The 14252-nt window shown below is 36.9% G+C and overlaps 2 protein-coding genes across 4 annotated transcripts in view; one reads left to right on the forward strand and one right to left on the reverse strand.

Annotated features, from left to right (window-relative positions):
• Nucleotides 1–10690, reverse strand: part of LOC107724568 (protein FAM49B-like) — an 81618-nt gene extending 70928 nt beyond the window's left edge. For 2 of the 3 annotated variants that reach the window (XM_016533546.1, XM_016533547.1), the window contains exon 1: nt 10540–10690. The gene's annotated coding sequence lies outside the window, so the exon portion shown is untranslated. The remainder of the gene's footprint in view (nt 1–10539) is intronic. The other variant, XM_016533545.1, reaches the window with a different exon arrangement.
• Nucleotides 10691–11536: 846 nt separating this feature from the next.
• Nucleotides 11537–13773, forward strand: LOC107724565 (elongation factor 1-alpha-like). The gene is given in 7 exon segments (XM_016533540.1): nt 11537–11766; nt 11836–12015; nt 12125–12421; nt 12664–12814; nt 12925–13181; nt 13259–13374; nt 13377–13773. Coding segments are annotated over 7 exon segments (1275 nt in total). The 5' UTR covers nt 11537–11622; the 3' UTR covers nt 13507–13773.
• Nucleotides 13774–14252: the final 479 nt, after the last annotated feature.

Below are 14252 nucleotides of genomic sequence, written 5' to 3' on the forward strand. Positions count from 1 at the left end.
CTTGAAATTGCATCATATGACCCCTTTAAGTGGCCTTAACTACTATACAATGTACTTATATTGTTCATATTGTATTGCAAAACACTTTTGCTGCTATGAAGGTGGGATACGGGTAAGGTTAGGGACAGGTTTGGTGGTATGGGTAGGATTAAGGGTGGGTTAAGGTGTAAGGGATGGGTTAACAGTGTAAATATAAATGTAATTACAGAAATTAATTACAGATGTAATTACATGCAGGTATTTTAAAAATATAAATACAATGTAAAAACATGTACACAATAAGTGCATTGTATCAAATGATTAGTTAAAATGTAAGTAAATAGTAGTTAAAGGGGTCATATGATGCAATTTCATTTTTCCTTTCTCTTTGAAGTGATACAAGCTCTTGGGGCATAAAGAAGATCTGTAAAGTTGCAAAGACTAAAGTCTCAAATCCCAAGAGATATTCTTTATAAAAGTTAAGAGTCAACCACGCCTACCTAAAACGGCTCGTTCTAACACGCCCCCACATGTCTACGTCACGATGTGGGAAGATTTGCATACATTTACAACACAATATTCAGATGTGGGCAGCACATTTTAAGGAGGACTGTTTCCTGATCCTGGTAGAGTAGACTACAATGCCGGCTGTTACCCCTTTAAGGCCACTTAATATAAAGTTGGACCCAGTGGTCTGGATTGGTTTTGACTTTGTTGCTCTGAAACAGAAGTAGTGACAAATCTTTACATAGCCTACATATAGAAAACAGACTGATTTTTTTTTCATTTTAACTTTAAAGTACCCTTATTATGCTATTTTAAAGCTTCCTAATTTAGTTTTGGAACTCTCTTACAAAAGGTTTACATGCATACAAGGTCAAAAAAAAAACTTTAATTTTTGCAAAATATAGTACACTGCAGCATTACCTATTGGCACAGTGCCTAAAACTGTTCATCCAAGGTTCCGGTCTCTCGAAACCACTCTTTTCCAAGAGCATACACTGCTCTGACTGGTCAGATGGGATCAACTAAATGTTGGATTTTCAAAAATATGTGAAGTTCACGATATGGACTCTTTTGCAGTAAACAGCCATGCCGGGCTATTATTGTAGGGACATCGACTTTAGATTTTCAAGACTGTAAACATGATGAAGGATGAAACTGACTGTGACTGGTTGCTTTACATGTCTGTCAGACACCCTCTTGGGCAGTCCTAAGCCAATGAAAGCTGCCTGGTCCAGACCTTCTGCCGTCTGGCTACGCGAGACTAAATGAAAGGTAACATCCAAAGAAAAACATAGGGGAACTTTAAACAATTACCAGCAACCACCCAGAATACAGGGTGTAGCACTAGTAACTTAACAATAAAAAAATTTAAAAACTACTCAGAAATAAACAAAAAGTTGATGAACAAATTTTGTTCTAAAGATACGTAGCCTATGTTCTCCTTATTATTTTGTTTTATTGCTAGGTACAATAGAGAGAGGATAAAAAATGATAGAGAGTTAACGGAACTTGAGTGGCAAATGATGCAAGCTTGATTCAAACTAGTGTAACATGCTCAACCTGTAAGAATTGTACACTGCTAGGCTATTACTGCAACAGATTTTTTTTTCTTCAACAGGATTCTTCTGTTCAGTGTAATCCATTTAAAATTGACCTAAAATCTTGCCCATATAAAAGAGTTAGGCTATCTTAAAAATAATCCAGGAAGCTGAAATCATTTGCACAAATAATTTTTTACCTTTCTGTCTGCAATTCTGAGAACAACAATACAGATGATATCTGCAAACACATGTAGCACCTATATGATGGAAATGAAAAATCAGGGTATAATCTTTTTTCTCATCATCAAAGCATCGTGTCATGTTGTTATCTACTGATAAACTGCCACTTCCTCTCAGAGCCGTACTTGAGAAGCAGATCTGCCCGATTTTTAAATAAAGCATTCACTCTGGTTCTGTGAACTGGATCAACTGATTCATTGAAAAGATCGGATTCAAAAGAATGATCTGTTCACAATTTGAACTTGTAAGAAAAGATTGGACAGATGTCAAAACTTTGTGATAGGGCAGATGTCAAGACATATATTTTTTAAGGCAGACACACTTTTAGGGTGCATACTTTTAGTGTCACCTTTGTGTCCAATGCTTGAAAGGTCCAATCCTTGTTCGTTGTAATTGCATGGAAAAGAGCAACCAGTACATTATACAAAATTTTTCCTTTTGTGCCCCACAGTAGAAATAGTCATACCAGTTTGGAAGAACATGTGGGTGAGAGTTAATGATTACAAAAATGTGTATTTTTGGTGAACCGTCCCTTTAAAAGCAGAAACTACACAGCCCTAAGCCTACGCTAATGGTAGGCATTTATTTACTCAAGACAGACCTTGTCTAGAAGACAACAAATACAGAGGAAACTGAGTGCAGTGGGTGGTTGAGTCATCAAACGACATTCCTTACTGCCTCACAATTACTGTCTTTACCCCCCACACCCCTAGTGCTGTCTGTTTGCCTCGACCCACACTAAAACAGTATGGGGAGATGGTTACTATTAGTGAAGGTGAAATTGAGGAGGTCGATGAGACAGCAGCAAGCTGACATAGCACATACAAGCAAAGCTGACAGCTGACAAAAGCAAGAGTGAGTAGACACACTCTCACACACACGGTATCCATAACTGACTACTATTTTACAAAACAAAGAGCCCCTTTTGAAAAACAATACTCTATATTTCTTACACAAAGCATTTGGGACCGAAGAATTGCTGGTTTACCTCCAGAACCTGGGTAATAGTGGCTCTAAAAAAATAACAATTTTAGAAAGCAATTGACAAACATTTCCCCAAAAGCACAAAAGAAGATTATCTCAATTAAAGCAAAGCAACTGGTTCCATAGAACCATCAGTGCTGTAACACTAATATTTAGTTAAGTGAAAATGATACAGTTGAAATGCATGTTCTCTTGGATGGACTTGTGTTATGGCAAATCAATCACGATTCATTTGGTCAGTGTTAAAAACAACCATTTAACAATTAGTGGTAGGCGAAATGATCAAAATCTTATTTGACGATATGAGTATTTTTAGACATCACTGAAATTTCCCAATGATCAAGACCAATTGCGATGTTTCAGCAAAAACTAATACTAGGTTAACTAATGTAAATTAAAAAGTCCTTAAAACAATTATTGAAGACAATAAGAATACAAGAAGAACAAAAAGCTAATTACAAATAAAAAGGACAATATAACAGAACAGAGATACAAATGGAATACAGTGTTTTAAGTTTTTCTGGAAGGTCTACCAACAGTAGTATTCAGGTAAACAATAGCTACAACAGAAACTGAATAAAGTAATCAAAATGTAAAACAACACTGCATAGTCTTCACTGTTTAATTAAATATAGCCTAGATGAATGCTTATTAGGGGTGAGCGATATTTATTGTCTACGATAATATCGTAATTGTTTTTTGTTTTTTATATATGATATAGTTCAGTAATATCACAACAAGCAAGAGTGCGGTTTTCCTGAATATTAGCATTTGAGCGCGATCGCAAATGTGATATTAATTGTATGCAACAGTTCAACAAACGAGAAGTTAATATTGAGTGAGTTACATTTTAGACACAATATTGTCTGTTTTGTTTAGTTTTTTCGCCAACTAAATTTGTGTCAACATCGCACACCCCTACTGCTTATTAAAGCTGAAAGGTAATTCAGTCAAGGGCAGTGAGATATTTTCTCTTTTTCTTTTATTGTTTGATTAAGATTAAGGACAGACAGCAGTAGGTACAGTATTAGGCTGCTGTCACTTTAAGACCTAATGCAATATACACATCCGATTCTCTCCCAACAGTTTACGCTCACTTAAGACATAAACAACTGTGTTTTTTACTATAAGTGAATACTCCCCAAGCTGGGTTTTTTGACATATCTTTGTGTGTATTTGACCCTACAGGCACCCACCCAAAGCCCAAAGTATACTTTGCTTGTCCACGTTCTGCTCCATTTCGGAGTGCACACACAGAAAGCCACCTGGGAAACAGTGTTTTTCAACTCTTTTTTTTTTTATTATCAAGCACAACCCGCAGTTTAGCAATAGTAGATTGCATTTTACGACGATCACTGATTTATCTTATTTGGACATTAAGTTTGGGTTTTTAATGGACAAATTAAATCACAACTGATGTGAAGGAATAACAGGTACACTAGAAGGGGTAGGCTAATCATTTTATCTAGGAATATATATTTTATCTAGTTTTCACAATCTTTGGAAGCTCTCAGGTATTTTGTTTACTAAAAAAAATATGTATGAATTTTGTAGGCCAACCTGGAATTTGTTTCCTCAAAAAGTGAATAGGAATTTTCCATTGAATTTGGATTATTGGAGAAAATAAGATAAGATATTTAAAAAGCTGTGCTATTTTATTTTACAAACATAAGCTATAGTGTTGTCAAAAGACCCGGTATTTCGGTACCAAGTCGGTACTAAAAAAAATTAAAACGTTACGGTACAAAGTTTTCTTAAGTACCGGTGGTACCGAGTACCCAGTCAACCCGGTTCTTGATTTTAATCTGAATGTCGGATTGAAATAAACATCGCCGTTAGCGTATACGTAGTTAATCGTTAGCATAAGCGCAGCTAACGCTACTATAACGATCATTAGAATGAAGTTTCTTTGTTAACTATTTAATGCTCCTATAACTTTTATTAGTGTAAAACACAGGAGGACATAATGGTATTTACTATTTTTACACACCAGAGGCTTTTAAATGAACTGTGTATCCAAAATATCCGTGTTAGAGAATGTACAAATGTATGGTTAACAGTGCTTATGTCATATCAGTCCGTCAGAAAAACAGTTCTGGGCTTTTTTTATTTTTTTAGTTAGTTGTTATTCTTGGCTGAATAACTCTAGCAGGTTTTAAAAGCCATTTAAAATTAAATATGAACACAGTTTGGATTAAATAAAAGTACAGTCAAATTCAAAATATCTCTTTACTGTACAATGGCTTCATGTTATCTAACATGAGTTCGATCTAGTAACATCTTACAGTGAGTGAACAATATATTTTTACAACATTCATTAATGTTTGTGAATGTTATTATTATAAAAGCTGAGGTTTGTTATTTACTGAAAAGTTATATTTTAGCAAGTGTCAATTAGCTAATGTCAGACTCTGCCCATTGCTTTACTGAAGTATATTATATTTTCCTTTTACAGCTGCAGACTGAGGAAGATCAGCAAACCCAACAGCAAACCCTAAAACAGACAACAGTTTACAGTTGTTTTTCAGTGGCAGCAGAAATATGACAAAAACTTTTGGGTGAAACTTGTTTACTTTTTTCATACTTTAGTTTTATTACTTGTGGAAAAACTTGAAACAATTTTAAATAAGAATAAGAATCTTCTACAAACTCACACGTAGATGGCAAAATTGAAGAAGATGGCTTACCACAGATTAGAAAACCTTATCTTTTGGGCAAAACAGGGAAATGTGGAGCCCTGGGGTGGACCATCTAAAATCAGCCCAAATCTCAAGCATGAAGAGTCATGAGCTGACTAATGAGGCAAAAGCATGCTTGACTCATATCCTCTTTAGCCCCGTGAACACACACTTCAGACATCACCAAAACCAACCAAATTCTCACTTAGCGACAGCATGACCTCACTAGAATTAGCTATCTATGCTGCTTATAGTCAGCTCTATTTAAAACATGTCCCTCATGCTTTCTGACTGAGAGCAGAGAGTCTAGTATAACTCTTCTGCTTCACTGAAGACTGGCATGTTAAAGGCAACAGATGGATACTGTTGGGTTTCCTTCCCAACTGTTGCCATGTCATCTGTGCCGGTTACCATGTTCAGCTATCCTCACCATGGAAACAAGAGGGAGGGGACGCAGTGGGCACACAATATATGTAGAGTGTCAAAGTGACAGTTGAAGCAAAAGCTAGAAATGGGCTCATCGCTGCTGAACAAAAGAAATAACAGAATTGCAATCTAATTTCAGCAGGTCTGGCCTTTACAAGTTATTATTATTATTATCTATAATGACATGAAATGGCATCTGGAGCACATTTAACTTACAAAACATAACATATTTCTGAGTGAAACAATAGGGCAAGGCTTAATTGTGTCCACTGGGATTTGGTTGGCTTGTGAAAATTAGTTATAACATTTTTTTTTTACAGCCATTCAGATTTTAATAGATCAGCAGAAAGAAATATTACATTTTAGATATGGAGGAAATTGCTAAATTTTAATTAAATGTAATGAAAACTATCCAAGACTACAGACAATTTTCTTAGACTACACACAATTAGGCCTGATACTTTAAAGGTTATAAATTATTGGTTTAATAAGGTCAAATTTATTTCTTTAAATCTGATGTCTTTAAGAGAACAACGTTTAATTTTGGAATTTTGTACCCATTTACACGTTAATAATATCCCAATTTTTGAAGACTAAATAAGACTAATTTGTGTGATTAAAGTAACAAGGAAGATTGCAGAAGAAAGTGGATTTGTGTTTTTTTTTTTTTTTTTTTACATCTTCTTTAATGTTTATTTTATTACTAATAACAAAATGTTTTTTTTTTTTTTGATTGTTTGGTTTTCTTTTTATGGTTTTACTTTTAGTATTAGTTAACTATAATGACCCTGAGCAAAGTTTGCCCCTCCTTAAAACATAGGTGGGAAAATATATTTTTTTTCCTTCATTTCCTTTCAAGCACATGGTTTCGAGTACCAAATGTGTCTGTCAAAGTTGTGTATGTTTTCAGTTCTATTTAACACTTAACAATTGAAATGTTACAATCCTGAAGTGGAAATCAAGTGAAAAATCACACTGCTCAGCTCAAATGGTTGACATGTGGAGACATGACATTAAGAAAGTACAACATTACATGCTGCTGCAAGACAGAGTACATAGATCACCTGAGGTTAAAAAAAAAGAATTAGGCCACAAGGACGTGTGCTCTTGAGGCTTAACTACACACAATGGTTAATATCATAACGCAAAAAAACATTCAACCTTCAACATTGTTAAAAAAAAACTAAAAAAACAATTGTCTACAATTTTTGCAAAACAATCACACTTATTAGAAACACAAGGTACATTTCCACTTGGACAGAAATCTTACGGGGTAAAGGGCAAACGGAAGAGAAACAGGAAGTTTAGTGAGCTAGTTCAGAGTGAAGATTAGCATTTTTAAATTTAGTACAATAAACTTCCTTATGTCTTTCATAGGCAAATTCTACAGATTGTCATTCTGAGAACAACAGGCATATAATGTCGACAGCACTCTTCTCCTGCTATACATTTTGCAATGGCTTGGATACGAACTAAACATCCTACAAAAATTTCTGCCATATTACAAAATTGCTTAAATTGATGTTTAAGTGAACGAATGCTCTGGGGAGTTATCCTAAAGGGGTCATATGATGCGATTTCAAGTTTTCCTTTCTCTTTGGAGTGTTACAAGCTGATTGTGCATAGATAAGATCCCTGAAGTTGCCCTAAAAAAACAATTGTCTACAATTTTTGCAAAACAATCACACTTATTAGAAACACAAGGTACATTTCCACTTGGACAGAAATCTTACGGGGTAAAGGGCAAACGGAAGAGAAACAGGAAGTTTAGTGAGCTAGTTCAGAGTGAAGATTAGCATTTTTAAATTTAGTACAATAAACTTCCTTATGTCTTTCATAGGCAAATTCTACAGATTGTCATTCTGAGAACAACAGGCATATAATGTCGACGCTTCAACAAAGAATACCATCACCGATTTGTACACTGCATTCTTGTTTAAAGTTTTACAGCTCCAATCCTTCACTAACCTCCAAATACACAAAACATTTCCCCCAGAACTAACATTCTTACTGGGATGAAGAGATTAGCAGAAAGTGCTAATTACAACAATGGATGGCACACTGTGGCCTATGGCTCATGAAATCAAAACTGGAGTACAGTGGCTGTAGGTGCACGTCTGTTAGTTTTGAGGACATCTATCTAGAGCATACTCAGGTACACTACCGACATTAAAGTTTGGTAGCAGTAAGATTTATTTATTTTATTTTTTTTTAAATAACTTTCTTGTTGCATTTATTTGATCAAAAATAAAAACAAACAGTAATATAGTAAGAATAATAACACAGTAATAGTCAACTACAAAATGTATACAATTTGAATACATTTAAAAATGTAATTAATTCCTGTGATGGCAAAGCTGAATTTTCAACAGCCATAACTCCAGTCTTCAGTCTCACATGATTACACAAATTATAAATTATAGAACCACATGCCTCTGCAATTCAAGTAGCAAATCACGTTATATCAGTATGTCTTTGGTTATTCTCATGCTTGTATTTTATTATATAATTCGTTTCTCAACCATAAATTGATTGCAAAGGAAGCACCTTAATTTGGTTTTGTATGGCTGTGACAAACTACTGGATATTTTAAAAAGTGATCGACCTTTTGATATGTATCAATCCAACTTCCTGTTTCAATAGGAAATGTGTCAACACAGGAAAGAAAACTGAACTTGTCAAACAATTTCTTGGTGTCTCTAACAATTAATAACAATTTATGAACTTTCCAAAAATAATAATAATAATAATAAAAAAATGATTTGCTTTCCTCAACTAATTTTCTCTGAGGAAATTCCACTTTGCCCCAAATGCAAGGCTTTCTTTCTATTGACAAAAGATGAAGTGTCCTATCAGCTAACCTGCAGATAACACAATGAAATATGCACCGCACAAATATTATGGCTGATAGCCATGAGTCAAGAGCACAGAGAGATGTTCATAAGCTCTTGACTAGTTTAAAAACCCAACCACTCAACACAGTTCAGGTCACAATTCATCCAAAACACCTTTAATTTCAATTGTGGACTGTTAAATAAAGTTGTATACCATTAATATAAATGCTTACTAAGGCAGTCCTCTCTTAAACAAACAAACACTGCTGCACACACCTACCACTTGCACGTCAGATACCTCACAAAAGTGGATTACAAGTACCTTTATTTACGACAAACATCTGTCCATTAAACAAGCAGAGGCACAATGTTTACCCCTCATGGCCTGACATGCAGGAAAAGCAATGCGTGCAATGCCTGCCACAGTCCAATGTGTTTTACAAGTTAAACATTTTTTTTACCATTCTGCACACAGTACACTCACTGCCTCCATATTTTCATCAAACTTACATAAACAATGATCCATTCAATTTACCCCCTGATGCACTACAATGATCTAAATGCAGTCCCATCGGGCAATATCCACCTACACATACAAACAGGCTTCCACATTATAAACCCATCTCAATCTGGCCATGACTTAAAACAGGCTACCGTGCTGACACACAACAAAGTGTCAGAAACCACCAGATCAGAGTCTTCCTGTATGCTATGCTTGACTTCAAGCCTCACCTACATACCATAAAAGGAAAGGGACGGAGAGGTGATAAGATGTTAATCGAACAGTGTGAAGAGTATCTGCACATGAATGATTGTGATGAAAGAGGTTTATCCAATGGTATACGATCGGAAATAGCAGCCTAATATATGAGGAGGTTTATATAGTAAAGACACTGTATTCATCAGGGCTCATGATTGATCTGATATGTGCAGGGATGAGCTATGGGTACAAACCACACAGTCCAGTGCTCTATGCCACACCAATACTCGATAATCTCACATTAATATGACTTTTTGGAGGAAAATACTTTGAAAATAAGGGATATAAAAGTATAAATTGCATGATATTATTATTGCAGAACCTGACATTACTACTGCAAATGCTATTTTGGTTTGCATACATCACATCAATGATTTTAATTAGGAAAAACCATAAGATGCACATGGTCATAATCAAACACAGGTTTACTGGTATGTAAGGACGTTTGAACCAGAAAATGTTTTACAAGTACTTTCATTAAACTGTACATAGATAATTTTAACACCGAGTCACATTGGACATTTAGTGCACTACACGTTCAACACTAGAGTTCAATACCCACTTAGGATCTAAGCAGAGGCATCAGCTGGACTTAATGTTCCCATAACTTTGACCAATGAATTTCCATGAAATACTGTAGAGCTGAGTATGTCTACAAGAAGTGTATCTAAATGTCCATGTGCTTTTGAGATACAAATAATATCCACTGACTTTAAATAAACTCAAAAACAGCCTGATATTTCCAGGTTTTCCATGACCATGGGACCATTCTTGCTTATGAAAACTGTACAATCATTGCAGGTCTTACCAATATTGCACAAAGCATGGCAGAAGTTGCACTGCATTGCATGACACATAGCTGCTTTACTTTTTTCACCCATAAATGCATTTAAACACTGTCACGCACTCATTTTTCATCTGTTCCTGTCTATACCCTTTTAAACAACGGATGGCCACTGGTGCCATCGTGCTGAAAGCACACCGCTCAGTCACATGCTGTACTACAGCACTAATGCATTCAGAGTTATAAATATACACAATAAAGCCCAGTACATGCAGCATAAACACATAAGAGAGGAATGAAGACGCACCTTTGATTGTGAAGCGATGAAAAACACGTATGTAGTCCAGGTAGCACGCTATAAGCTCCAGGGAGAAGGCTTTAGATCTCTCACTACGTTACCTCTCTGGATCTGAGCCTCTCTCGCGCTCTCTCACTCAGCTGTCTTACCGACTGTTATTTCCGGGTTAATAAAAATGTGCTTCTCGCATTTATTTTAACCAAACGCCGTAAATCAAGCTCCAAGCATGATCATATAATAAGAAAAGCATGTATACTACTTTAAATATTTAGTCGCGTGTGCATTAGACATGCGATGATTTGTTATTTTATAACTGAAAATAATGATTTATTCAGCGCGCCCCCTGCCGGTCAACTTATGATGTTGCGCATAAGAGACACACCTGACTGATAAACTCATTCCTGTTATGTAAACCTGTGCAAATGCAACTAATGCAAGTTACTAATGACGACACACTGTCCAATAAATTCAAAAGTTTTTTTTTATATTTTTAAACAAAATTTTTTTTTTCTGAAATCTGTCTTTGCCACGTGAAATGATACTTGAAATTGTTATGTAATTATCCAACATTTGTCTACTTCCTGTACATATGCCTAAACTTCGTAAATTAGTTTAAGTACAAAAGGGCCGTTGTTACTTTCTTCAGCTGGCTATAGGTTGTAACTAATACAAAACATGGATGTTATATTCTATTGTCTTTGGTATTAGCCATATGGCTGGTGCCCTCATTTTAGATTCGAATTTGAGTGGTCACTTCCGTCACAAAAAAAAAAAAAAAATACTAAAGGCTGCGGGTTTAGAGAGATAAAAAAAAATTTACTTTGATATCTGTGTTATGCAGAAATTTGCAGATTTTTGTTTTCATACAGGAGTACATATTAAATAACAATAACTAACCTATTCTAATTCATTGTGGGCGTGGTCATTATTGCAGCAATGCAGTTTAAGCCTTTATTGATCACACCAGGACTCAATCACCAGCACCCATACTTAAGTGTTCCCTTTGTTAACTAGGTTCACTGTGGTTTGAAAGTCATAAGGTGTGTTGTATTTGGTGTGTAAAACAGGTAATTAACGAAACTATCAGCAAATATGGGCAAAGAAAGGATCCATATCAACCTGGTCATTATTGGCCATGTAGACAGTGGCAAATCCACAACCACTGGTCACCTGGTCTACAAATGTGGAGGAATTGACCATAGAACAATTGAGAAATATGAGAAGGCTGCAACCCAGGTTAGTATTAACTTGAATTCCCTTTTATGACTGTTTGGGTACTAAACTTTTTTTTTTTTCCTGTTGAAGATGGGAAAGAGTTCCTTCAAGTATGCCTGGGTTCTGGACAAACTGAAAGCAGAGAGGGAACGTGGCATTACAATTGATATTTCCCTGCTGAAATTCAATACTCAGAAATACACCTTTACTATAATTGATGCACCTGGTCATCGTGACTTCATTAAGAACATGATCACAGGGACTTCTCAGGTATTAATGCTTCTTGAGTTGAGCTCTTGAGTGTTTATCTGGGTGTTCTTTTCTGGTACTTCATAGAAAATAAAGTTGACCTAAATGGTGATCTCTTTCTTTTTCTTAGGCTGATGCTGCTCTACTAATTGTCTCCGCTGCAAAGGGTGAATTTGAGGCAGGGATTTCTCGCAATGGTCAGACAAGAGAGCATGCTTTGCTGGCTTACACCCTTGGGGTCAAACAGCTCATGGTCTGTGTCAATAAAATGGACCTCACTGAGCCGCCATTCAGCCAGAAACGTTATGATGAGGTGGTGAAGAATGTTTCTGTGTTCATCAAGAAGATTGGCTTTGAGATTGGTGCTGTACCTTTCATACCAGTTTCGGGTTGGAATGGTGAGAACATGATTGCCCCATCCCAGAAGGTAATGCCATTCTCAACACCCTTGCCATGAAGATATAAGGCAATCCTGTTCATGGAGACCTATCTACCTGTAGAGTTCAGCTCCAACACTCCTGTCTGTAACTATCAAGTGCTCCTGAAGATGTTCGTTGGCTTTCAGTTGTTTGATCAGGATTGTAGCTAAACTTTGCAGGAAGATAGATTTTCCTGGAACAGGATTGGGCACCCTTGACTTTATCTGCTGACCTCAATTACTTGTTTCAGATGCAGTGGTTCAAAGGGTGGAAGCTCAAGAGGAAAGAAGGCCACTCAAATGGCCGAACTTTGTTGGAGGTGCTTGATTCCCTACTTCCTCCAGTGCGCAATGCGAGCAAACCACTGCGCCTTCCCCTACAAGATGTCTACAAGATTGGTGGTGGGTAAAACTACCAAGTGGGCAAGGTCGTGATTTGACAAAGTATAAGACCCCTTGTTGAGCACTCTTGACATCTACTGTGACTGTCTAAACTGGGTCCCCCTCCCCAGGTGTTGGCACAGTCCCTGTGGGTAAGATTGAGACCGGTGTCTTAAAGCCTGGAATGGTTCTGACCTTCTCCCCAGCAAAGTTGACTGCTGAGGTCAAGTCAATTGAGATGCATCACCAGGGGCTTCAGACTGCCCTCCCTGGCCACAATGTGGGCTTCAACATTAAAAATGTATCTGTAAAGAACCTTCGGAGAGGTGATGTGGCAGGTAACGCACAGCAGGACCCACCATCCGATGTCAGCAGTTTTATTGCTCAGGTACAGCAGCTTTGCTTTGCCAATGTTTGAACTCTGGCTGACAAACTGGTAGCTGATTTTCTTGCGTATTTCAACAGATCATAATGCTGAATCACCCAGGCAAAATCAAGGTTGGCTACTCCCCTGTACTAGATTGCCACACAACTCATGTTTCCTGTCGTTTTGCTGAGCTGAGGGAGAAGCTTGATCGGCGTTCTCTCCCCTCTCGTCAGGTCGATTTGCTGTAAGGGACTTAAAACAGACAGTTGCTGTTGGAGTCATCAAGTCTGTGGAGAAGGTGGACCAAGCTAAAAAGACAACACAGAAACCTGCTGTATCAAAATGAGTTGCTCATTTGTCCCTTTTTTATAATACTTTATCTACCAGCAGTCTGGTATGTGAACCAAAAGGTTCTCTTTAAGTTGAGCATTTTTGTATAGTTTTATGGAACCACACTTTATTTTGCCTTAAAGTGAAGCCGCTTTTAAATGCGTTGCTGGTGTATTGGGTTGTTTGAACTGACTCTGGGGCCCAATCTGAGGTTTGGCATGACTGTAGAGAAGCATTGAGTTGTATGTTGCTGGACTGCAAATAAATTTCAGTTTTCACTCGAGTCCACTTGTGGCAGCTGCTGTTGCGTTTCTTACCGGTTGAATTAGTTGTAACTTGACAGTGAACTTGATGCATAAGAGACTTTGAGTCCTGTTTCACATGAAACCATTTTATTGATAATGGAATGGTGAGGAACATGTTTAGACCGTGGACACCATCCTCGGAATCTGCAGTCAAAAAGAGACATTTAGCACACCAGACCTCTATACGGTCACCTCAACACTGATTACTAGGTAAATGCAACAAAAGGGGTGACTGTCCAATTCCAATGGGGATGAAATTATTCAAACTTCAACGGTGCTTCCTTCGAACTAGACTTGATACCATGCTCCTCTAAATTCTCGGGGATCCGCTCTACCAAAAGGAATAGTCAGAATTCTGACAAGATACAACCATAAATGAATGCAAGACTGACCAAATCTCACGCTGGAAACTAGTGGTCATAGTCCTTCATTAGGAATTTGAACTGCAAATGAATTT

Source organism: Sinocyclocheilus rhinocerous, unplaced genomic scaffold (genome assembly GCF_001515625.1).
Source record: "Sinocyclocheilus rhinocerous isolate Xijiao unplaced genomic scaffold, SAMN03320098_v1.1 scaffold1507, whole genome shotgun sequence".
In the NCBI taxonomy this organism is placed as follows: domain Eukaryota; kingdom Metazoa; phylum Chordata; class Actinopteri; order Cypriniformes; family Cyprinidae; genus Sinocyclocheilus; species Sinocyclocheilus rhinocerous.